Source organism: Manis pentadactyla, chromosome 7, assembly GCF_030020395.1.
Source record: "Manis pentadactyla isolate mManPen7 chromosome 7, mManPen7.hap1, whole genome shotgun sequence".
NCBI classification, from domain to species: domain Eukaryota; kingdom Metazoa; phylum Chordata; class Mammalia; order Pholidota; family Manidae; genus Manis; species Manis pentadactyla.
The window spans coordinates 81,719,076-81,745,037 of record NC_080025.1 but is presented as its reverse complement, the minus strand read 5'-3'; the positions used below and the strand labels follow the sequence as shown (position 1 = coordinate 81,745,037).

The 25,962-nt window shown below is 41.5% G+C and overlaps 1 protein-coding gene across 7 annotated transcripts in view; it reads left to right on the top strand.

The window, feature by feature from the left end:
- Positions 1 to 25,962, top strand: part of ICA1 (islet cell autoantigen 1) — a 128,197-nt gene that overhangs the window by 33,351 nt on the left and 68,884 nt on the right. For all 7 annotated transcript variants that reach the window (XM_036894434.2, XM_036894435.2, XM_036894436.2 and 4 more), the window contains exons 5-6: positions 3,441 to 3,564; positions 7,488 to 7,686. In XM_036894434.2, the coding sequence (XP_036750329.2) occupies positions 3,441 to 3,564; positions 7,488 to 7,686 (323 nt within the window). The remainder of the gene's footprint in view (positions 1 to 3,440; positions 3,565 to 7,487; positions 7,687 to 25,962) is intronic.

Sequence of the window (25,962 nt, the reverse complement as noted above, 5' to 3'; positions counted from 1 at the left end):
ATTACAGGAGGAAAAAAATCATTGTATATCAATGATACCTCAATAAAAAAAGGAAAAAAAGTCATAATTTTACAGTGGAGAAACCCAGCAGACTCCACCTGAACCAGGTCACGGGGATTACCATCCCCAGTGGTAATGTGTGTTGGTTTTGTGTAGCCCTGATACCAGGGACTGAGAAGGGTGCTTCACCTCTGGGGTGTCCTTCCCAAAAGTCTGTAACCCCATCAAATTGTGAGAAATCAGACAAACCCAAATTGAGGGACATTCTGCAAAATATCTGACCAGTATTCTTAAAAGTTGTCCAGGCATGAAAGACAAGACAGACAAGAAAGGGACCATCCCAGATAGAAGGAGACAGCTCAGTGCAATGTCAGATCCTGGAACAGAGAAAGGACATTAATGGAAAAACTAGTAAAATTCAAATAAGGTCATGGTTTAGTTAATAGTAATGTGCCAGTGTTCATTTCCTACTTTTGGTAATTGTACCATGGTTATGTAAGATGTTAACACTAGGGGAAATTAAGGAAGTATGGAGGAACTCGGGATTCTATTTGTAGGTTTTCTATAAGCCTAAAATTATTGCAAAATATGAAGTTTGGGGAAATGCACATTGGATCATATTGTTCCTCTGCTAAAATCCTCCAATAGCACTCAAAGTAAGATCCAAATTCCCATAGACCAAGGTGTCTGAGTTCCTACGGGAGCTGGCCCAGCTCACCTCCTTACCAGCCATGTGACCGGAGGCCTTCTCACTCACTGTTTCCTGTATCTGGAATGTCCCTGCCCTAATCACCTCCATTTGTGTTTCTTGTCATTCCGAGCCCAGCTGAATGGTCACCTGTCTGAGGTGCCTCCCCTAACCACCCAGCTTTAGCAGCTGCTCATCAGTCTCTTCGTCCCCCTCCTTTGTTGCTCTATCTGGTACTTTTCTTTTTGTGTTTTGAGTTCATGATTACATGCTTTTTCATTTTCCGTCTGCTGCTGCTTGAACACAAGCTCTGTAAAAGCAGGACCCTGATGTGTCTTGTCCATCTCTATATTCCCAGCAACAAGAACAATGCCCAGTATGTATTAGATCATCCACAAATCTGTGCTCAGTGAATTAATGCTGCCAGGCTAATTGGTTGCATAGTTCTTGAGTTGCTTTTTTAGAGCACATCTGAAAAGCTAATCAGCAATTAAATATGAAAAGGTTTTTATTTATCTTTGAATTCTTGAGTCCCAGGTAAGTGAAATGTTTTAAGTAGAAACTGTTGGGTTATCTGACACCTGTATTGCATTTGAATTTTAGACTTCTATCAATTAATTTCAGTGTTTCAATTTTGTCACTGTAATTAAGGAATGAATGTTCATACTTGGAAAATGACAGTCATCACTAAGTAATCCAGCCTGGAGCCTGATATGGTTCAAACTTTTTCCACTACCTTCTGAGCAGCACTGCCAATTACTCCACATCCAGCTTTTAATGTGAAATCAGTTTATCACCCCAAGCTTACTCCTCAAGCGGGTAAAATAACCAAAACTGAGTTTTCAAATACTTCAGCCTACTTAGGTTTAATTAGGGAAGAGTGCATTTCACCAAGCACATTATTATTCAGGCACCACAAATTGGTGTCTTTCTAGCCCTAAGTTAAATGTGTTCATTTGTATGTGACTTGAGGCTTCAAGGTAAAAAAAGGTGAGAGTACCTTCATGCTATTATATGTGAAATTTCTCTCCATAATGAGAATCATGTTGAGTGAAGTCCCATATTAGTAAGTGCAGAGGAGAAAGAATGGGAAGTACTAAAAAAACAAAACTTTTAGGAATTTTTTTAAAACTACATAGACTCACGGCATAAATATCAAGTAAGCATTTAACGTAAAATTAAGTGTGCAGGGATAACAAGGCAAAAAGGATAGTTGGTTCAATTTTATATGTATTTAATTAGTACCCTGAATAAACCTTTATGCTTAGCCTTGGGAAGCCAAAGTTTGGATGAGGTCCCTGTCCTGAGAAATCTGAGAGTCTTATGGGACAGATAGACACGTATGCAGCCATTAACTCTGTAATTTCAGATGCTGGGAAGGCGCTGCTGTCATAGAGAAACAGGGATCGACTACCTCACAGGGAAAGTAGCCTTTCAGCAAGACTGACCAGTTGAACTGGATAGAAGAGGAAGGAGGGTAGTCATTTACCTCTCAAGAAGACTGGCTTCTAAACGCATCTTGCACTGAAATGTCTGGCATGAGCTGCAGTCACAAGTTAGCAAGCTGAACCTTCTTCTTTGGATGCGTGGTTCCTGGCTAACATTCTGCAGCTTCTGTTGGAGAAGTTGTGGGGAACAGGATGCCTTCTGAAAGAATTCTGGGTTGTTTATGAAAATGCACAGGCATCCCAGTAGCATTTAGAAAGCATTTTTAGAGCACATGCTGTGTAAATGCATCAATAAAGAAATGTGAAATAAGAGTAGTAGTCAAGCTACATCCATCCGAAGTGCTATGTTTAGACAAAAAAAGCACTCTACGAAGCAGTGTTGCTCTTTGCTCAGCTGTTGGTGAATGTGTATTTGGGATCTGTCGCTGTATAACAGCCCACTATTCCATCATGTAGATCATCATCTATTTTATTAAATCTTTCCCCAGCAGAGAGCAAGAGAGTGTTTTGCTATTATAAATGATTATCTTTGTGTATACATCTTTGTGCCCATTTTACTACTTCCTTAGGATGCACTGCAATAGAAGTGCAACATCAAAAGATGCATATAGTCCTAGGGTTTTTATGTTAACTGCCAAATCAGTCTGCAGACAGCTTGTACAGTCACCATCTCACTGTGAGTGCCATCTGAGGTTGTCTTTAAAAATAAGGCCAAGATTAGGCATAACCAATTCAGATTTGGTTTCAGCTCTGCATTTTAGAAAATCTAAGTCACCAACCCAGTTACTTACCCACTCTCAATCCCCACCCCCACCCCCACCTCCCACCAAAACCCTGTCAGGCATAAGATATTTGAATTGCTTTACAGTCAAGTAGAAGGTAACTCAGAAAGAAGAGATCAAAAAGTCAGTGAGAATAATAGGAGGAACCTGACCCTACATTACAGGCAGTTACAAGATTCCCACAGTCCTACTTGCCAAAGCTAACTTTTTAATTTCATTTGGAAGCCGCACATTGTTGGCTTGCTTTTCAGCACAGAGGTCATTTTCTGGTTCTGATTACAGGACATCAAATGCCCTGACAGATGTACTCAAGTGAATTTGGTCTCCCATCTTTGTAAATGGAAGAACAGCATGGAAGTTAATGTGGGGTGTGGGGAGACGCTCACCTTGTCGCTTGCCACTTGGATTCAGTCCCGTCTTGCCTGTGCCTCCAGGAGAGAGGGGACCTTGTGGCTTGTCTCTCCCATCTCTCTAATAAAGATGCTTGTTGTTCACGGCTCCTTTGGGCCTTTTCTTCCTCAGTCTTGTCTCAAGAAGAAAACGAACTGGGAAAATTCCTCCGATCCCAAGGCTTCCAAGATAAAACCAGAGCAGGGAAGATGATGCAAGCCGCGGGAAAGGCCCTCTGCTTTTCTTCCCAGCAAAGGTGTGTGGGCTTCACTGGGTGTCTATTTGGGGGATCTTCGGAGAATCTGGGGCCCACTCACTCATGAAGGGGACTCTCCAGCATTCCTTAGAAGGCTCTTGCCTGAGACCAAGGCGCTCTGTTCTCAGGTGTTAGTCTGTTTGTGTTTAGCCCTCTGATGAAGACACATGTATAATTTTTTTCCTCCGTATTAATTTCTCTTTTTTTTTTCATATCTCCCTGGTCTATAGGAGGCATTTTGTATGCCAGTTACTGTGAGTGTTGTCCTTTGCTTGTATTTGACCTTCAGATATGCTCACAGCAGCCTGTCTGTCCCCTTACAGCAGCTGATGAAAGCAGGGGCCTTATGAGACCAGGTGGAAGGACTCCCTCTCTGCCGTCCATGGGCCAGTTAACTTTAGAGAGGTGGTGTTCATGATGCCCTGAACTGTTCTTCTCTGGCCCTGGACAGCAATGTCAGCATCATCTGGAAATTTCTGAGAAATGCAGAGTCCAGGCCCCACCCCAGAACTGCTTAATCCAAACCTGCATTTTAATGAGCTCTCCAGTGGGTTTCCATGCACATTCAAGTTCAGGAAGCTCTGGTGCAGAGAAAACTGTGGCAGATTAGTGACATTCTTTTAACACTACCATGACGGATTTTTATGGTCCTGTAGAATAAGCTGGAGCTCCTGCATTTTGTGCCTGAGCAAAGTGACATTTCTTCTGTCCTCCTCCGCTAAGTGACAAGCCTCCAAAATGTTACTCACTAATGTTAGGTAGGATTATACCTAAATAAGGCTTGTAGGTAGTTTCCAAAAATATGCAGGCTATAAAAATTTCACTTACTCATATTGTCCAACATTTTCTTCCCCTGTTAATTAGCTTTACCTTACTGCTTTCTCACCCTGCGGGCCAAGTGTAGGCCACTGGCCTATTACATAGGTGTTCCTATGAAAATTAAGGAAAAAGAGACCAATGTGTCAGTTTTTCAGTGGTGCCACTCCTAGGCATTTTGGTTCTTCCTAATAACATTCAGACTCTGACTTTGTGGCAATGCCAGCTTTCATAGTTGAATGAGACTTTCTCAATAGTTCTGCACCCCTGTTTTTCAAGGAAAATGTCTGTAATATTGAATTACACATTTTAATCTTATTTAAAGTTGTTTTTTCTCTGAAAAAAAATAATACATACGCTTGCTAGACAAAATTTTAAAAACAGAGACCAATCAAAAGAAAGTTAGAAACAGCTAAAATGTTACTAGGAGAGATGACCCACTCTTAACCCCTTGAAAGAGAGGACCTTTCATGTGTATATGCATAGAGATATCCTCTATGCATATACACTTTCCCCAGCCTTACAAGGATCATTGGGTCTTGAAAAACTTTCATAGAGTAAATTCTCATGTTAAACATAATTATCACTGATTTCAGTGAGAAAAATTATCTTACCTACTTGTCTGCCAAAACTTCCACCCATCCCTGGGAAGCAAAGCCAAATCCGTGGACATAGTTGCTGCAAGAGTTACCAGCACTGATCGCACAATTAGTTTATAACATGGTGATCCAGTTATATACCCTTGCAGAGCTGTGTACCAAACGACCTCATAAAGGACACATAGGGTACCTTGACTTTGTATATAATAATCTTAGAGACACACAGAAACAGTAAAAAGAAATAAATAATCCAATGCAAATAATACTTGAAAGCATCATTACTGTAAAACAGCAAACTGCACTATATCCATGATTTAATGCAGCTTGGACAGCTTTAGAATTTGGAAGGTGGCCTCCTGCAAGACAGCTCTGGTTTCATTGTTCTCAGCTGCTCACCAGGCACATGACATCCAAACTGGTCCTCCTGAGCGTGAACGTAGGAGGATAACATGACATAAAGCTCTCACAAAGATGAATTCTCAAACCTTGAAGGGCCATCATTTGGGAAATGCCAGAGTCTATTTTTGATAGAAACAGCATCATATCCTACAGTTTCTGTAGAGTTTTGTTTACATTTAGCAAATAAATTTTTTATATAATAACCCTAAAATCTGATGTCCACATATAGCTTTTTTTAAACCACCACAGTATAGTGTTACATTATCTGGGCATGCCATGATACATTTAACATGAGCCCAAGTATCCACTACTTGGGTTGCTTCCCCCTTTTCCTACTAAAGGATGAATGTCTTTAGAGTAGACTGTTAGGCACTTCATTAATTATTCCCTTTGGGTGATACTCAAGAATGAATAATAAGAGCCAATCTTCCTCTGATGCTTGACATTCTCAGTTACTAAGTTTTTCCTTGGTCTAGCCACAGTCCCAGATACCATAAGTGAACAGGTTTTTCACCTTTCTGATTTTATATGAAGTGAGTTACAGAAAAAAATGAGGTGATTTTATATGCCTTTTTCTTTTCTTCAAGCTCTTAACATCTATTATCATGTCATTCCATCTTTAAAAGTTTCTGTCAAACTTTATTACAGTCAAAGACATTGAAAATATTTTATTCACAAGACTTCCTTCCAGCCAGTTTAGGAAAATCAGCAAAGACCAAGGGAAGCGAGAAAGGAGCCCAGAAATGAGCGGGTTCCTTAGGGGGACAATCAAGGACTCCCTCTCTCTTTAAGTAGAAGTCTTCAATTTTACAAATCTTCACATTGCATTTGTGTTATTGATTTATTTGGTAGTCATTTCTACAGCTGCTCATTCAGTTTGATGAAAGGTGAGTGTTAATTTAATCCAGTGGTGACAGAACACAAGCTGACTTTATGGCACAATAGTAGGTCTTTGAAAGCAACGTGTGTGACACCAAAAGGTAGGATCATGACAGCAAGCTGTTGTTAAAGAAACCTCTAAAATATTTTAAAACAGTACTTTGTAAACAAGAGGAAAACTAAGAAAATAGTAGAAGGGATTTTATCATAAGCAGCTTATTGTCACATCTGTAATCTTACCATATATACATTGCAGACATTGATGGAACCTCCCAGAGCTGACTTCAGTTCATTAACACCATTGTTCCTTTAGCTTAATAAGTTTGCATTAACATTGGAATATAAACACCCATTTTTATTTTTTGAAACTATGCTGCACAATTTCATGGAGACCATTGAATTTTAAGAGTGTAATACTTCTGACAGGACTCATTTTTGGCAGGAAGATGGAAAAAGCATTTTAGCCCCCTGAAGTAAATATTTTATCCAAAATTGGATATGCCTCAAACATTATTTTGATGATTAAATGATGGTATATTATGGCTAATATAATTATTTTATACCCCTTTCATTGTATAATATACATTCATTTCTGGTTTAGTATCCTTAAGTTTTGTATTTTTATAAGGATCCCATCACATAACCTATCTGAAAATTCCTGACACAGTGGCGCATCCATAAATGCCCTTCTTCCCCTTCCTAGACCATCGCTGAATGCTTCTGCTCATGCTTCCTTCTCGGTGACTGTTGGAGCCAGCAGCAGATGCCCTGGCCTTTGGGGAGGAATCCAAAGCCTAGCCAGGAAGACCCTAATGCCATGAATGTCCCTCCTCCTCAGAGGGCCAGGCTTCAGAGGAGCAGAAGGCAGGGAGTGGCGAAGGGTAGAAATGGGAAATGGTTATGCCAGCTTCCTCCATTAACAGTACTGGTATCAGCTTCAAAAAAATACTCTTTGCCCAGGTATGAGACCATCCCCAGGGATTCTGATGGAGATACTTCCCAGTGGTACCGTTAAGTAAAAGTCATCTAAGGGTTCAGGACATGGGCAGTCATCTCTGGTTGACTCATCAGTTCACAGCATTTTGATTTATAATGCATCAGATATTTCTACAGCATCATCTATGTTCCAGGCCCTGTTCTAGGCTCATGAGTTTAAGGTTGGTAAACTAGCAAGGATTCAAACTGCTCGCCTGCTTAGTTTCAAGATCATAGCTTTATCCTCTTGTCTAGGTTGGCCTTGCGAAATCCTTTGTGTCGATTTCATCAAGAAGTGGAGACTTTTCGGCACCGGGCCATCTCGGACACTTGGCTGACAGTGAACCGCATGGAACAGTGCCGGACTGAATACAGAGGGGCATTACTATGGATGAAGGATGTGTCACAGGAGCTTGATCCAGACCTCTATAAGCAAATGGAGAAGTTCAGGAAGGTAGGATATTTCATGAGGGTTGCCAAAAGGGGTACCTGCTGGAAGGTAATGAGGTGTGATTTGAATCCGTCCAGTGAAGAAATAACTCAAAAGCACTGAGGATACAATTAATCATCACTGGTGTCTTTTTGTGTGACAGAACACCAATTAATGTTATATATAATTCTCTAAGGATAAGATAGGAGAGACAGTTGGAAATTGCTGGGATTTAGTAACTGGTTCTAATTGAGTCAGATTTTCACATAATGTGCACTTTTTGTAAGGTTGTCACTTTTAAATGCTTTTTCATGCATAACTAAAAATAGAGATTAACTCGAATGAAACTGGAAGGTGAAAACAGATGACTGGGGGAGTCTTTTTTGATTGCTAATGAATGTAAAATTAATGGAAAATGCTCCTTTTGTTTTGTGAAGTGGTTCAGGAGCACTGGGGGTTAGTTGCAGGATTAAATAAAATGCAGTAGTCCTCCTCAGAAATTTGTCTGAGGGAAATATCTGAGAAGATGGGTATGCTCTTAAATTTCCCTAAATTAACTGGTGAGCAGCAGAGGAACAATGTTCGGTGGTTTTTTAATCATCTCACATCCGTTTAGCTGCTTGGCTATTTGCTCATACCAGAATACAGCCGACCACCAGGTGGCAGTCATATACTAAGTATTTATGAAAACGCAGAGAGATTTTTGTTGTGTACAATCTTGGTAGTTCTTTGTTCAGCTCCGCTTGGATATATTTCAGGGTGTGAAAGAAAAAAAATCAAGCAAATGTTAGTTTTGACGTAAGATTGTGTCAATTGACTTACGCATTTCAAATGTTCCATTTGTAATTAGTGATACTGTGTAAAAGCCCTAGATTTCTTTTGAAGTACATGGTTGCAGTGCTGGGAATGGGAAGCCGCCCCGGGGGTACAGGTTAGATGTGTGGGATGTTGGATGCACGGGCACCGGGGGAGGGGATGTGTGCCATGGGGAAGAAGGAGAGATCTTCTGTTGCTTAAGAATACGGTCACCAATTATTGGCCTACGTATTAGACTGACATAAATTCTTTTAGAAGTCAAGTTTTATTTTCATTTGTAATTTAGAATCCCTCTTTATAAAGGGAATCAGAAGCCATTTTATTTCTGATTGCGGATGACCTTAATATGTTAATAGAATCAAACTTCTCTGTGAGACAGGTTTCTGAGTTCAAGGAAAATCAGAACTGAAAAGCCCCTTAAAGATGGACTAGTGAAATTCACTCTTCTTATAAAAGAAAAAAATCAAGGCCACAAATGGTAAATAAAACTTTTCAAGGGTTGAGAGCTAGATGTTCGTGATCTCAGTCTGCATTTGAAATTTCCCGACTTCCTAATCAGACCAGTAATTTGGTTTGTCTTTGATGCTTTATTTGGGGGTTAGGAGAGGATGGAGTAGAGAGGAAAAAAAGAGAAAGGAAAGAAAAAGCAAATATTATCTGCAGGGCGTAGAGCCAATCACTTTATATCTACTGCCTCTTTTAAGTCTCACAATAATCAAGACAGACTTTATTTTATAATGAAGAAAAGTGTATCTGTATTAAGTAACTAGCCCAAAATGAAAATCAGAATCCTAGAAAAAAATGCATATTTTTCCCTAAGAGAGAAAAAATGAAGTTGAAGAGCACACCTAAAACTGACAGTGGCATTTCATAGTGATACCTTTCCTGTGATTTATTACTTCAACAAGCATTTATCTGACACCTTCTGTGTGCCAGATAATAAAAGTAAACATATGATTATTCTGAAAGGCAGGAGAATTTCACACAGAAATGTGTTTATTTTGGTTTTGTTTTAGAGGGTGGTTACTAGCTGTGTAAGGATGAAATAAAAACCAAGCCCTTCGTCATTTGGTTTGAATGTTGAAACATTACCCTCTCTTTAGTGTCATCAATCTGTTGATTTTTGGAAAATACGGTTTTAAAAAAAAAATCCTTTACCATGCAGAAGTAGCTGACATGATGCCTTACTCCACAATCCCATGTGTGGTGGATTTAATTTAATAGCTGAACATGGTGTACATAGAATTTAGGGAGAGAATTTTTTCTTGAAGAAGTTTGTATTGAAGTCTGTGTTTGATTATTAGGCTGGACTCCCCACAAGGACAGGGACCAGACTGGTTCTCCTAGCTGCCATACCCCTAGAGCCAGCCTGATGCCTGGCCTCAAGTTAGCATTTATATCAGATGGCCAAATTCCAGCTATATAGTTGGAAGTGCCAAACCCAGGGTTTCTCAGACCTCTAGGGCATTCCTGCCACATGCAACTGACCTTATGTTTTGGAAATTGATGTGTAGTTTTGCAGGTAAGAAGTAGCATTACTAATTTATGGCTTGCTGCCCTCTTTGGAATGAATTTAAATTGTGGAGTTTGCTGTTCACTTGAAGTTTGTAATGTGAAATTTCACTCTGAGTGAGCTTTAGTGTTTTGTCCCAGTGGGATTCCATTTTAAACAGTCTCCATTTATCTCTCCAAAATGTGTTACAGAAAAGCATGTCTGAGTCCTCAGGAAAGAGGGGTCCAGTTGTGGGTGGCTCCTTAGGAGTCACTGTGGGAGGGGAATTACAGTCTCCAAGCCAGCTGCCTCCTTCACATGCCAGCTGATGAATCCTGAACTAAAGTAGTGTTTTGCTGTAAGTTCTGTTCTTTGAGTCCATATCCTCTGAAGAGACAAAATTCTAACTCATACTTCATCGGTGTGATCCCCTGGTTGCAGTCCTAGCATGCATTCATTGATTTATTCATTCATCCCACAAGTGATATTGAAGCCCCACTGCGTGCTAGTCCACATGCTGTAGGATATAGTCATGAATAAGCAGACATGATCTCTGCCCTCCCCTCGCATGTAGTCAGTCACTTGGGGACAGAGCACGTCAACATGGTGCAGTCTGAGGAAACCTTGGATAAAGTAGCAGGCAGTGCACAGGCACACCTAGGAAGGCTTCCCAGGGGAGGCAGCTTCTGCATAAGACAAAAAGAATGACTAGGAGGGAGCTGGGGGGAGGAGTAGGAAGAGTTCCTGACTGAGGAAGCAACATAGACAGAGGCTGGAGGTGAAAACAAGCAGGACACTTTTAAGGACCTGAGAGGTCCTTAAAAGCAGAGCACAGAAGGCAAAGTGGGTGTGGGAACGGGGGTGCCAGAAAGGAAAGCAAGGCCACAGGGATGTCCCCTTGGCAGCTGGGGGCACGGAGGGGTGTTGAGAAGGGCAGGAACATGAGCCACCTGTGTTCTCACCAGCTCACTCAGACCTTAGTGTGGAGAAGGGATCAGAGGGACCCAAGCCTTAAGGCTGGGAGGTTGCTGGGGGAACAAACCCAGATGAGACGTGGGCTGTTCACGAAATGAGGAGGGAAGGAGAATGGGGAAATATATTGTTCTGACCTCTGCCAGACTCTGTAAAAGCAGCACTTTAATCAGAGAGCTCTTCGTTCTTTTTAGAAATGAGCAGAATAAGTACAAATAAATATAAAGCAAGATCAAGTGTACTTTCACCTCCAACCAAGGTTTTTTCCATAGGGCTTTCAAAATGCTACGAAACTTTTTTAATAACACACAGTGAGCATGACTGAAATGATGGATGAAAAACTTCAAATTAAACACAGCAAATAATCTGTTTCTATTCTGGCATCTTTGAAGCACATAGGCCTGATGACAGAGCTCTCAGCAGCAACATTAATAAGCATTTAGAAGTGCCTGTATCGGGGATAGAAATACAAAGAGGTGGAAAAGCTTGATCCCTTCTCTGAGGAAGGACCCTGCTAGTCATCTGTTCTTCGTCAAAATTTCCGTGATAAACAAGACACCTGGAGAGTGTGCCCATATGTAGCTATTCTCCCGGAGACCAAAGAATAGGAAATGGTGGCTGAATTTCAGTGAGCAGGACTGGGTGGCTGGGTGCCATGGGAGGCCCCTCCTAACAGTGTGATTCACCCCAGGAGGGGAATGGCCAGGAGACTACACAGCAAAATATTTTATGAGCAGTTACAATGTGTGATATATGTGCTCTTTGAAAGCAGAGTAAAAGGGGATGATTTAAAAATAGAAGTCAGCTCCTTGTAGCTGATTACATCAGCCTAAGTTGTGAGCTCACAGAAGAGCTTTTGTAGCCCGATGCCCTTGAGAGAGTCCTCCTGTGGTCAATTAAGTGTCTTGTTTTTCTTGAAAGTCAGAAAGGAGATGGAGGGTAATTATTCTAAATGGAATAAAAGCTGTGTTAGGTGTAAGCAAATAGTTCTGAATCCTCTAAAGATATAATATGGAAATGTATACCTGCACATTTGTATGAGTCGGAGTCCTTATAGGCAAGGACAAGGGAACCGGCAGTTTAATGCGGGCCGTTTATTAAATGCCTTCATGAAATCCTATGGCATTTGTCTAGTGTTTCATCGCCATACTGCAAAAGGGTATCTAAAAGGTATTGTAGGAAATGTGAATGGCACACACAGGTATTCTAAGGCTTGTATCTATTTAAAATAGTCTCAGATTTTGGAGAGCTGTTAATTCACTAAAGTCATATTGTCAAAGGATATGTTACTGTGAATTTTATTAATGAAGGGTGGTGGCTTAATATGTGGGGCTTTATTAGGATCATCAGTCAGTGTTGTCTCTGTGTCCCACCTGAAGGTTTAGGTCTGTAGAGCTTGGTCAAGGACTAGTAAACAGCAGTATTAACATTAGAGGGGTTTTTTTTCCTGTGGACAAAGACCTGGGTTAATTAATTTGACAGTATCATTAATTACTGCTGAAATCATTGGTCTCTGTCAGAGGTCGGGCTCTTTCAGCAATTGAGGGCAAGTCCCCTGGGAGCTGGAGACGCCAAGTAGTGCAGGGTTATCACCAGTCAGCCATCTCCCCATTCAGTGATAAAGGCCTTTCTTTTCTGCCTAGGCCATCCAGCTTTCTGGTTTAACCCAATGCTCTGCTTTGGTTCCGGGCCAAGAGCAGGCCAAGACCCCCCAGCGAGTTGGTTGAGTGAGTGTGGAGAATGTCAGGTTTGGGTCCGTACAGCAGACCAGCGCTGAGTGGGTGTCTAAGCAGCACCTATAAGGAGACCTGTTATCTCTTCCATCTCTTCTAGTCCCAAAATTCTATGGGGGAGGTGAGAGTTCCTATTAGGTTTTTCAGAGAAAAGATTAAAGCAACAGCAACAGGATGAGCTGACTCAGCACCCTATTAACCTACCTGTTTTATAACCCTCCGTTTCCACCTGTCAGTCTTTGGTGTGTGTGCCTTGTTTGTTCTGGTCGCTGAACTTGGGCGCCTGTTTTTTTGTGGTCCCCGAGAAAACTGAATCTAGCTGCTGAACCTCCCCCTCCTTGGGTTGCTGTTTCTTTAGACTGCCTAAATGCCCCAGGAAAAACGTGCATTTCTACATGGTACACAAATAATTATACCCTCATTTCCCTTCTGAATCTCATGAGATGAGGCCTTTGGGGCTCTATGTGTCTTTATTGGTTTTCCCCCCTGAACTCGGTGAAAAGCAAAAATTAGTTTCAGGGTTAAGCCAAAACCATGTGGAAAAGCATGCATGAAACCAATAACTCCCCCGGAGCTGGTGACGGGTACCTGCTGCTCCTGTTTGGAAAGAGGAGGCAGGAGCATGGCTTCAGAGTTGGGATGGCTCTGCACCCTGTTCCCAGCCCTGCCTGCTCCAGCTGGGACAGCGTGGGTAGGTGTGGTAAGCCTATGGCAATTTCTCATTCACTGAGGGAGATAGGTGTTAGATGGTCACCACACCGTCTTCCAGCTCTAAGTGTTTATGATTCCATCTCTAAATAGCTTAGACAGCGGGGCAGGCCAACCATGCCCGTCGTCACTGTAGTGTTTCCTCTGACTGTACAGAAGTCCTGGTCCTGCTGAGTCAGCTTGTCCTGTCGCTGTTGCTCTGATCTTTTCTCTGAAAAAGAAGAGTGTTTCATAATTCCTGGGTAGAGGAAACTTTAGTATTTAGGGACTGATAATATTTATCTCTTATTTAGATACTAATACTTTTGCAAGGGTCAGACACCGAAGGCCCACCAGATACTTGTTTTTGTAAATAAAGTTTTTATTGTAACACAATCAGACCCATTCATGTACTTACCGTCTATGGCTGCTTTCACAATACCATGCCAGAGCTGTATAGTTAGAGACTGTGGTCTACAAAGCCAAAATATTTACTTTTTGCCCCTTTACAGGAAAGAATTTGCAGGCCTGTGACTTATAGGCACCTCTAGTACTTGTTGAGGTTGAGGAATTTGGGAATTAAACACTTTTTAATTATGGTAAAACATAAGATAAAATTTACCATCTTAACCATTTTTAAGTATCCAGGTTTGGTAGAGCTAAGTACATTGACAGTGTTGAACAACAGATCTCCAAAACCTTCTCATCTTGCAGAACAGAAACTGTACCCGGTAAACAACCACTACCCATTTCCCCCTCCTGCAGCCCCTGGTAACCATCATTCTGCTTTCTGTTTTTAGGAATTTGATTGCTTTAGATACTCCTGTAAGTGGAACCATGCAATGTATGTCTTTTTGTGATGGGCTTACTTCATTTAGCATAATGTCCCCAAGGTTCATCCATTCTGCAGCACAGACCAGGCTGCCAATGAGGCTCGGGCTATGCAAGCATTTGATTTTATCATCCTTGAAGATATTGTCTACATATACTAATTCATAATTTATATTACTTAATTTCTCTAAGAATTATAAATATTGGCACAGTTTCTAAAAATAAACATATGTACTATCCTAAAAGCTAATGCAGCTGCTCAAGATAGATCTTTTCATGGGGGAGGTGGAGATGGAGGGGAGAGAGGGGTACCAAACTTTGCATATGGCACTTCTCCAATTGTTTGAGGGGAAAGCCTGCCTAACTCTCAGATTTCAGAGTGGACTCTGGACAAAAGTGTGATATCTAAGTGTGAACTGACCTGGTCCAAGTTAGTTTTTTTTCCCTTGTGCCAGGTTGCCTGGCTTTTCCTCCTAGGCCGTATGTGTATGGGATGGTATATGCAAGCCTGGTTTCTAGAACTTCATGGATGATAATGTACAAAACATACAGATTTTACTGAGTAGAAGCATCAGGTTCCAGATCAAAATTCTGCCATGTAATGAGCCTGTCTTCAAGCAAGAGCTTCTCAGTGGTGCTGCTGCTGCAGCTAGACTCTCTTGGATGCATTATTTCCATGTTTTGTCACGTTGTGCTTTGGCTGCATGGTCAGAGGGATGGCTGGTGCCTGTGACACCCCCTCCCCGATCCTGCCTTCCTGCCCAGCCCCAGACTATCTCGTCTTCCTCTGTCTCCTTCTGGTAGCTCCTGACAACGGTGTCATTTTAGATTATGGTTACATGGAAAATTATTGTATTCAAGTGGTATGATATACTAGTTACTATCTCCCTAGTTGGTCTGCAAGTCTGTCATATCTATATATTCCTCTAGATTACCTGTTTCCTTTTGGCCAACAGCTCAAATACCATCTTTCCCAGCTAGCTCTCTAATTCTTTCATGGCAAATTGGTTGCAGTTTTTACCCTCTTCAAGAATTTTGTATAAAAGAAAACAGTTGCATCCTGTTGGGTTAGCTTAGCACTCTTGTTTTAAATGTTTATACCTTAGTTATCCATCCCACTCTGCTAAATATTCCTGTTTTACAAAATGGTGGTTTACTTAGATGGACAAAATGGAATGTAGATATTACTTAATTTCAAGCCAGAGCAGTGTATCTACTATTTTCTGAATGCCAACAGCCATATAGTACTGTACTTACTTTTCGTAGAGTTAAAAACAACTTTCTTCAAATACATTCTTCTTTTCAATCACATTTTTCAGTAACAAAGAAAATAATGATTTGGTGGTTGTCTAAATTGTCACTCTTACATCAGACTGGATTTGTAAATTCATTATGGGCAGTTAGTATTTCGTAAAGATAGCTCTAAATGAAAAAAAAAACCTGGGTTCTGCATTAGTCTGTCTTCAAGAGATATTGAAAGGTTTTGAGTAGCACATTTTAAATGATTGCATTCTTTTTGTGAACCCCGAACAAAGTATTTCTAGCAAGATTTATCCAAGCTCTATTTGGCCCCTGATGGCGTCCTACACCATCCACAGCTTTCCTGTCTCTCAATGAAACTCAGAATCCCCTTGCTTCCCAAGTCCTAACTCCATCCAGACTTTAATGTTTGAATTACCAAAAGAGTGAGTCAATATAAAACTGGTATTTACCATTCATTCACAGTTCTGAGATTTTAAAAAAAAGAGACATTCGGTTATTCACTGGTCTCCAGAGCACTAATGTAATCTTAATCACAGAAGGAAATTATTCCCCAGAGGCCATCATGTTGCCCAGTTTATAACCTCACCAGTGGTGGCTATGTTCACCTAAGCGTACACAGTCTTCCTCCACTTTGAACTCACTGCTCTCAAAGAGTGACTTCACTTTGCCTCCTTTCAATACATTTCTGGTAAAAGTAATATCTTAAACAGAAGGCAGCTTCAAAGTGTTGTGTGCTTACCCATCTAGCATAATATTTTAAGGACAGGTAAAATAAAATTGTCCCAACTTAAAAATTCTGTTTCATATTCAGCAATTATCTACTTTGATCATCCATTACACACGATAAACGAACCACATAAGGGCCCTAAAGTCTTAAACTGGCCAGTTGTACATGGACTCAGGGAGGAGTATGAAGCAGGGCCTTGAAATAAAGATTGGTATAACTTTGAAATAAAATTCCCACATGCATTAATCAGGCTTCTGTTGTTCCCATCAAATGAAATATGATTTTAGGGCTTTGGTAACACTTCACAGTTGACTGGCTCTTTCTATCCAACTACCCATCTATCTGTCCATCCATCTATTTAAATTCGCTCCCCAGCTGTGATTCTGAGACAACCATTGTCATTTAGATGATGCTTCCTTACTGTGGGTCTTCTGGTGGCTGCTGACATTTGGATTAAGAGACACTTTTCATATAGATTAATTACATAAACAAATGGACAGGGCATCTTTTTTTTCTGCTTTCTTCTTTTAGATCTTTTTATTTTCTGGGCATTTAGAGGTGAGACTCTGCATTCTCACAAGCAAAAATAGTTCGTGGTTATTAGTTCATGTTCTGAGAAAGGTCCAGGCGAAGAGACTTGGAATATAACCTCAGAGAAGGAGGAGGGACCAAATCAAAAGCCCATCAATGAAAGCAGAGGAAATAAAGAAATATCTCAAATAGACAGGGAAGCTAAAAGGAAGCTAGCAGAGTAAAATGTATTACATGTAGGGTCTTGTTACCTTTTCAATTTTTTTCATCTTAAATTGGGGGAAAAAGATGGGAGAACATGGCAATAATAATTGCTTCTGGGGCAGGAGACAAGATTGGGGGATGAGAGGAGAGGAGCTAAGCAGGGGTGAGAATGAGGTTGGAGTTTCGCCACGTACCTTTTTGTACCTTTTAAATTTTGTGTCATGTTTTATCAAAACATTATGTAAAAGAATGAGATTAGAGTGAGAAGATAAGATTTGGTACAAGGAAAGGGATAATTGCAGAAAGCTCTATGAAGTTGACAAAATGGGAAGGGTTTTTGTTTTTGCTTGGTTTGGTTTTTAATAATAATAAAGGGAAGAGAGAAGACCGGCTTTGGAGGCAATGATGGGAAGCTAAGTTCCAAAGGTGAGGTCATATGGGCAGCCGGATGGAGGGCGAGGGGATGAAGTCATTTTCTAAAGCCGTCAGCAGGGAGAGCCATGTGAGGTGGTTAAGTCACTTTGGGATGAAAAGATAAAAAACAACGCCTGAGGGGAACCCACCAAAACTAAGAAAGAAAAGAGTGTTTCTTTTAAAAGCCTCCACTGTTTTAAAAGAACTGGTACAAGCAGAGTTAGGCTTGTCCTGAAGGGACTGGGAAAAGGTGAGAAAGTGAAAAGATAACTTTTCCCATCTCCCCTCAATTCCATCCTAGACAGAATGAATTCTCTGTTTTGCACCAGTGAGAATGTAGAAAAATCCTTTCCCAAAAAACAATCAAAGGGAGAAAGGGCAGCTCTTACGGAGGGAACAGCCTCCACATTTCTTACCCCACAGTGGGCCATTCTGAGTTGCAGCATCTTATGGGCTGATATTTGGTCTCTTAACCTGGAGGTTTTCTGCTGGTTTTAATGACTCGTTCTGTGTTGATCATCCACTTTGAGTGCTCATTCACACTGTTTAATATGCTGAGACAAAATCTTTTCCTATACTATGTCTCTCAACTCTTTTCTCTAAACGCAGCAATTTCATTAGTTCCTTTTTATTGGTAGTCTTCCAGGTTTTACAGACAAAACTAAGAGTACCTATGCTCCTGTGAGCCCTAATTTTGTCATTAAAAACTTCTTGAGATATCAATTGCCATAAATCAATCTATATCCCTTGGGCTTCCTAGTATTTATTTGTTATTAGATTATTTTTAATACTCTCACAGGGGTTTCCTAATGCTCTGGATAAAAAGAAATTGAAATACACGCAGATGCTAAGCCACACATCTTTTTGTGTACCTACATGGATTGGGCTCCTGCTCACAAAGTAAACATGTCAAAGTCAAATACGACGAGGAAGGCAGGCATAAGGACATAGCTGCTCCCAGAATTTCCAGAGACAGCACAGCATACTCAGATGTTCCTGGCATTTTATCATGGTCCCCATAAATCAAGTGTTTTAATAAGGAGTTGAAAGCATCTTTCATTTTAAAGATTTCCATATCTTCCTCACCCAGGCTGTGTAGGCGATGCTTCCTCACCCTCCTCCCCTGAGCTCTGCCAGGAAAAGCCAGTGATTTGTAAATTGAAGCTATGTCAGCTAAAGCTTTTATTGGTACTTGTTATCCAGGCCTCCGTCTGCTTTTAATTTTAATTCTCTGCTGAAAGAACTAGTTTGCCTTTAGAAAAAAAAAAAATTTTTTTTGACATGATTTCCACTTTAAAATAAAAAACAACAGCTTAAAGTAGTGATGTGAAGCCAGACAACGGTTAGTTAGGTTTCCTAAGTTAGCTTCCCTCTTTTCTTTCTTGAGTGCATTTTAGGTTAGGTTTGGGCTAAGACCTTGTCTTCTGTATGGACCTACTTGTTCCCCTTCTCTCCCTGGCATGTCCCTATTTTCACCACCATTCTGCAATTTCAGCTAATAAATTGTGGGAGTAAAGTAGATATTAAGAAATTGACGTTAAGAAAGAGAGTTTTGAAAATAAAACGAAGATTTGATCAGCTTTTTCACTTAATCAAGAAATAAGAACAGCATATTGTAAGAGAATTTAAATGAGTTGTGCAAAAGTCAAAATACTGCTCTTTTTGTTTAAAAGATATCTTCCTCACAGTACAAAAGCACAGCAGATATTTAAGCTCCACATTGAACAATATGATAGGCGTATTTATGTAAGGTAATTAACATATTTGAAGTTTTTCCCAGCCTAGGGTTTTTCTTAGCATTCTGCCTTATAGATAGATGTAGCAGCTACTTAAATATGTACATAATACAGAATATTTCTGATTAAATATTTGTAAAATGGTCTTCAGTTTACAAAGCTGTTTCATATTCATTACTTCATTAAAGCTCAGGGAATGAGGAATTCTTTGTCACATTTTACAGCTAAGACCACATGAGTCTGACTGATGTGCCCACAGCCACATATGTGAAATGGGATTCAAACCCACAGCATCTGACTCTGAAGTCAGTACTCTTGCCACCATCCTGCTCTGACTTCCTCCTAATTTAGTTGATGGAACCCTGTGTAGTGCGAATCACTGTGGGAGAAGATGTCCCTGTGGTAGAGACCCAGCTTCGCATTCAAGTAGCAGCCACATCTTCTAGCGCATTCCACATCCTGTGTCCTCATTTTCTCTGACCCCAAGGGCTCCTTTTAGTAGCAGCCTTAAAGAGCATGTGTATTTTTTTTCTCTCATCAAGCCCACCTATCAGTCTGTCTTCTGGACATCTAAGCATGTTCCTGTGCTCAGCCCTGAGTACTCCTCCCCGAGTGCCCTGTGAGAGGAAATGGCTAGTCTCCAGTGTGGCTTTCTTGGAATCAGGGGCCTGAATTCCATGGCTGTACTTCAAGCTCAGAGCCCCTGGTCTGAACAGATGGGATAAGGTCCATGGTTGGGAAGGAGACATCACAAAGGCCAGCACCCATCCAAGGATCCTGTGCATATTGACCTGCATGTTTAAAGCCAGCACACTATCGAAAGTTTTTGAACCATAAGAGGAAAGTAACAGAGGCCCTACAGCAAATAGGCACACAGAAAGATAGCAGGCCACGTAAGATGTTTCCATAATGAATCCCTGTATAGTGCTTCCAATACACCCAACGAACCCTGAGGTAGGGCCTCTCTGGTTTGAGCTGAGTATACGAGTCCTCTGAGGAGTGAGTTGGACAGGGAGCATGGAGAACCCTGGGTCCCACCTAAAGATTCTGCTTCGGAGGGCCTGGGGTGATGCCTAGGGGTCTGATTTTTAATGAGCTCCCAAGATGGTTCCCTGGTGGGAGTCCGTGGACCACACCTTGAGACATCTTTTCTCAGGACATCACCATGGAATAGTGCTCACAATAGACACTCACAATGCTGACCAGCCCATACAAAAAGGGGAATTTACTCTATTTAACAAGACAGACATTCAAGATGTCAGGTGTCAAATGTATGAAGATTCGTATTTTTAAAGTCTTTTTTTAATAGAGTAAACTTAATTATATGGAAAAGTCACTTAAATGAAGCCATCTAATTTTCTAGGAATCCCACTTTATTATTATTATGCTTTTTGGTACTTGCCGTATATGTTTGCTTTAGCCCTAGAGCCTAGAGATTTGTATATCAGAAAACACTCCAATATGCTTGCTTTGCACATCTACAATCAGTATTGATTAACCTTGCTAATTAAATCTTTTCTCCTATTTCAACTAAATCCTCCTTAGTGTTCTCCAGGCTGACTCAAAACTGAAAAAGCTAGAATGGAGCCTCAGGCTTGTTAATATCTAGAATTGATTACTCAAGATCAAGCTACCTTGTGGGTACACAGCAAATAATTCTGAGAATTCATTTAGACATGTTCAACACAGGGAATTTTCCAGGAGCAATCTGGCCCTGTTAATATCTCTATATGCATGTTTTAAAATGCCTGCAGCATCACAAATAAATCCTCCCACTCTGCATCCTTCCTGCTTCTGTGGTTTGTCTATTACCTGCAGCTTGTCTATTAACTCCATCCTCTTAGGACCAGCTCAGCCTAGGACAGAGAAGACTTCATCACCAGGCCCTACAACACTGCTGTCTTTCTGCAGAGGGGTTTGTGATTACAGCTCACATAATTCATCAAGAAATAATGTCCTGGGTTTGAGGTACTTTCTGTAGCGAGTACCAAGATGGTGAGGAAGAGTCAGGGATGGTATGAAAACAGTAATTCTCATTTGTCCCAGCATGACATTTCTGTGCTTGGGGGGATGCACTAGAGGCTGTGAAATCATAAATGAAGAATTTCAGTAATACAGTACTCTGACATTTCTTGACAAAATGTTCAACCATTCTTCAATAGGCCCAAAGAAATTTTGAAGCTGAATGTAATAGTAGAAATGATAACAAAATCAATAAATAAAGTACTAAAAGTTTATCATGTGCCAGCTACTGTTCTCAGCATTTTACATGAATAGGCTCATTAAATTTTCCAAAGGGTAGATACTATGATCCTCTCTTTATGGATGAGGATTTTGAAGCTTAAAGAGGTTAAATAACTTTCTTAATGTCAAACAGAATATGGCTGTGCCAGGCGGGAAAAGGGCTGTATATTTGCTTAGGTCACATCTACCCACACATCTCCTTATTTTCTAGTCCCAAAGTGGTTTCTATGAGCATGCACAGTGGGGACTTCTAGACTTGCTATTTAAATGAGGTTAAATAGCCTCCCTTGTATCAGATTAAATGTTGAGTCTATTCAAAATTCAGTTGCTTAGCACTGATTTGAGTAGAATCTTCTGGGATGCTCTTTCAGAATTCCATCCCACTTCTCCACCCTGGGAAGGCAATGGGCTGACGTGTTCTGGAGGTGGGCAGGGTTGATAATGCCCTTGAAGCCACCATCTGTCCCCACTCTTGTCTTTGCTGCAGTACCACCACTCTGGGCTTGCATGGTGTGTCCCTGAAGGCTTTGGCTATGATAATGCCTGGTCTCTTTCCTCAGCTCTGGCAATTTCTAGAAGCCTCAGCCACCTTCCCTTGATGAATGACCCTCATAACAACTCAGATTAACATGGGCTCCAATTTGACCCCTGATCCAGGGCCATTCCCAGGCAGATTCACTAGCCAGCGACCTTAGCCGTCTTCCCCTTCCTTCCATGGATCATCTGATGCCCTCTGGATTTCTTCCCCTCCAAACCCCAAGGGCCCAGGGAGATATGGGGGAGCCAAGTTCAGCCCTCTTCTTCAACTGCACCCTTTACTGGGAGGCAGCTGATCCTATTTGGAGCAGAGACAGCTTGAGAAGCAACCCCCTTGCCAACTCCTAGCAGGTTGTGGGGTCATACCACATTCTGCCTTTAGTTTTTCCCTCCGTGGGAGAAAGTTGGGTCCCATGTGTCACTGTCCATTTCCCTGATTGACTTCCCCGGCCAGGAGGGGATGGGTGGGCTTTCCCCCTTCCTCTCTCTGGTCACTAACCACCCCAGCCCTACCACAACCATAAGTGATCAAATTCACTCGCTAACGTGGGAGGTACAAATTGTATAGTCCTTTATTGCCTGGCAGTCTTACTTTGAAGCATATTATCTTGCTGCAGACTTGATGTCCCTTCTGGGCTGTTGGAGCTGGACAGTACCGCCTCCTCTCCTTCCCACCAGTGCCCTTGACACTTGTCTTTCTCAGTGGCTCCTTCTCTGTCAGGCGGTTGTGTCAGGTAGATGCAGAAGGTACAGAGCAGCAGTGGGGGTTCCCTGCCCTGAACAGCCTTCACACAGTCTCGAAGAGAGGCAGATACATATTAACGCTGGTACAGGGAGCTATACCCAAAGTCCCAGAAATCGAGAGGAATGAATAATTTCTTAGCTGTTCACTATCCTGCTTCTTCTGATACATTTCCTTTCTCCTCTTGCACTGATTGGTGCCTTTTCTCCTCAGGCTGACTAGCAGGGCATTCCTCAAAGCCTTCCTCAGCTCCTCCCTTCATCATCTAACATTCTTTAAGCAACCTAATCAACTCTCACAACTTCAATTCCACATTTTTGGTGTTGGCTGGTAGGTCTTGCTTTAAGCCCATTTTCTCACTAGGCACCCTCACAAGACACCCTCTCTCCCAGCACCTCCATTGCTCACCAGCCCAAAAGCTCCCTTTCTGAAAATATTTTAGACCTTACCTATCTTTGTTGATGGCCCTGCCAGTCTCCTAGGCCCCAAACTGGAAAAATCTGACTTTTTCCCTACTTTCTCCTCCCTTATCCAGGCAGCCATCATGCTTATCCTGCAGAGATCTCCTTCCAAATGTCCCCTGCATTGGTCCCTTCCTCCTCTCATTGCATCCACCCCGGTGTTGGGTTTTCATCACCTGGGATGTTACTGAAAGACCTAATAACCGTGATTCCCTTTCCCTTGCTGGGCCCTTTCGTACTCCCTGCCTTCTCTCCTCGCTCTCTCTGTCTCTCTCACACACACACACACACACTTACTCTAAATAATGCCTTCTCCAAACAGTGGTCTTGCCATGCTGCATCTCTGCACAAGGGTCTACTGTGCTCACCTAACTTAACCCCCCAACTCTGTGATCTGCATGACCTTGTCCGCTCTGTTCACCCAGTGCAGCCCACACCCCTCCTAGGAAAACTGAAGCTCTTCAGGTTCTGTAATCAGACTGGGTTGCAGAACAACTTGACAATAAAGATCCTGAAGAAACGAAGTGTTAATTTGGGAAGAGTCGGAAGGGAGCCAAAAACCATCCTCCCTTTTTTTGTAGATTATAAAGAAGCAGTAGATGCTCCTGGATGTTTTAGATGTAGGAGCCAGTGGATGATCTTGTGTGTCCCCTTCCAATATGTGTGTATCCGTCCACATGATATTTACATTTTCTAGTGAAGAGGTCTGTAAACCTTTTAGCATTTAAAACAAAAAGGTCAGTACCCTGTCAGCCTTACCCAGTTACAGTTTCTACCTTAGAAATTGAATGTGCATGCTTCCTCCAGATCAGGGCCCACTGCACCTATTGAGGACCTTGAATTAAATGAGATAATGCTTTGTGACTCCAATTGGTACCCTTTATTATTATTTTTTTGTCCCTCTGCTTCAGGCAGAAATCATATTCCTTTTTCATTTATTGTGTCAAGGTTTTTGTATGCATGTTTGTGCATTTATTGAGAATCCCTTGTCATTTAGAGAATAATTCTTGTTTTCAAAAGCAAATTTTGTAACCTCACTGTTCCTTATCATCTTCCTGTGAATCAGGCCAGCAAGGCCTGCCTTGTCCTTTCTACATCTTTCCCTCTCTAAGGGCAGACTTTTTCCTTGAAATGCTGGTCAGGATTCTCAACCCCTCTCAAAGTCTCCTAGAAAGAAGCTTCCAGAGGGACAGACTCATTCTTCTATGAAGAACAGTAGCTAGAAAATTAATGGGAATGTTTTTTCAAGGAAAGAATCGGCTTTTTTAAAGAGATGTTTTAAGAGGAGATTCATCCCAACATGACTACCTAGATGTTGCCTTTCTCTGTAGCAACATTTGGATTTTTTACCATTTTGCTTTGATTCTGGAGCAAAAACTACCTTTGCAAACAGGATTCACTTCAAAGATAAGTTGACTATCAGCAAAAACTTGAGGGTTACTTTTCATGCTTTAATCTTGCTTCAGTGGCTTCAGTGGCCAATTACTGGACTTACTGTGGTGGATGCGATGGAAAATAGAACAGACATGGAAAACACCCCCTTCTCCACTTTACAATTTAGCTGAGGAGATAAGACAAAGACTCTCATAATGGAGAGAGACTATGCCTGGTAGCTGGGTGTTCAAATGAGGAGTAGAGTCTATGTACGGCTTTTCCCTCGAGTCCTCCCCCAAACCCCAGAAACTCACTGGAAGCCATGACGTTTCACCTGAATTGGGAGAACTTGCCACTTATTCCAAACTAAAGGTATTTCTATTAAAATTAAAATTGATAAGCTGGTTGAGGGAATAATCTCTAATAATAACTGCTCACACTCAGAGTATTCCGTTTTTTTCATTTTCCATTTTTTTAAGCCATGGCTCCAGTACAGAGAGAGAGAGACAATGTAAGGAGGAAGGTCGACACTCATGTTATGTTAGAGAACCCAGCAGAATTGGGTATAGACGAGACCCCCTTTCCCAGCTAATTCCAGATTTAGTGCTTCTTTCATCCTGAGCGTGACTTTGTAGAGAACTGGTGGTGAGACTGGGCACATCAGCCAAGCTTTCTGAGTGGGAAACAGGAAATGAGCTTGAATTTACTGCTGGTTACTAAGGCTCTGCTTGTTTTGGAGGAAGGTAACAAGGAAAAACAAGCATTATGGTGACTACCCTCTATGGGAAACCTAGAGGTACTGCCAGGTTTGGGAGAGATGGGTGTGTATGAGAGGCAGAAGGAGTGAGCATGTGAGGCAGGAATGTGAGAATGCACACACACATGCATGCCCAGAGCCAGCCACGCAGCTGCTCCCAGCATTTTTCCTGCCTGTCTTTACATGATCCAGCCTCGGTTGTGAGCAGTGAGCTCTGTTCGTGCTGAATTTCTGCAGGATAGTTAAAGCCAACGGTACCTCACAGCTCAGCATCTCTATAGTCCATGACATTTGGCTTGCTTTCTGCATCTTCACTGTTCCTGGGGTTTCTTTATGCTCTGCTTTTGGTGCTTTGGAAGTTCCCATCCTCAACTCAGTATTAACTCATTCTCCAAGCATGTGCCAGTTGCCTCCCATTGAGCCCAGGCAGCCTTGAGGGCACACTGCTTAGTGGGAAACAGCAATTTGAAGAAAAGAAATCACAGATTGATGTTAAGTGATAGATACAAATGTGTAGATATCAACAGATAACGTTACTCCAAGCCTTTGGCTGAGTATCTGACCATCTTATTACTCGGTGCTATTTTATATAAATTGGACAAGCTAGCTACCTTATTCTTAACAACTCCCACTAATAGTTATTCAGTCCACTGTGATAATGGAAGAAGAAGAAAGTACTTCAATTCACAGGTGCCATTAAGTGTTGGCATTCACCCATTCAACAAATATTTTGAGCCCCTACTGTGTACACAGCAGTGGGGATACAGTGCTGAGCAAAA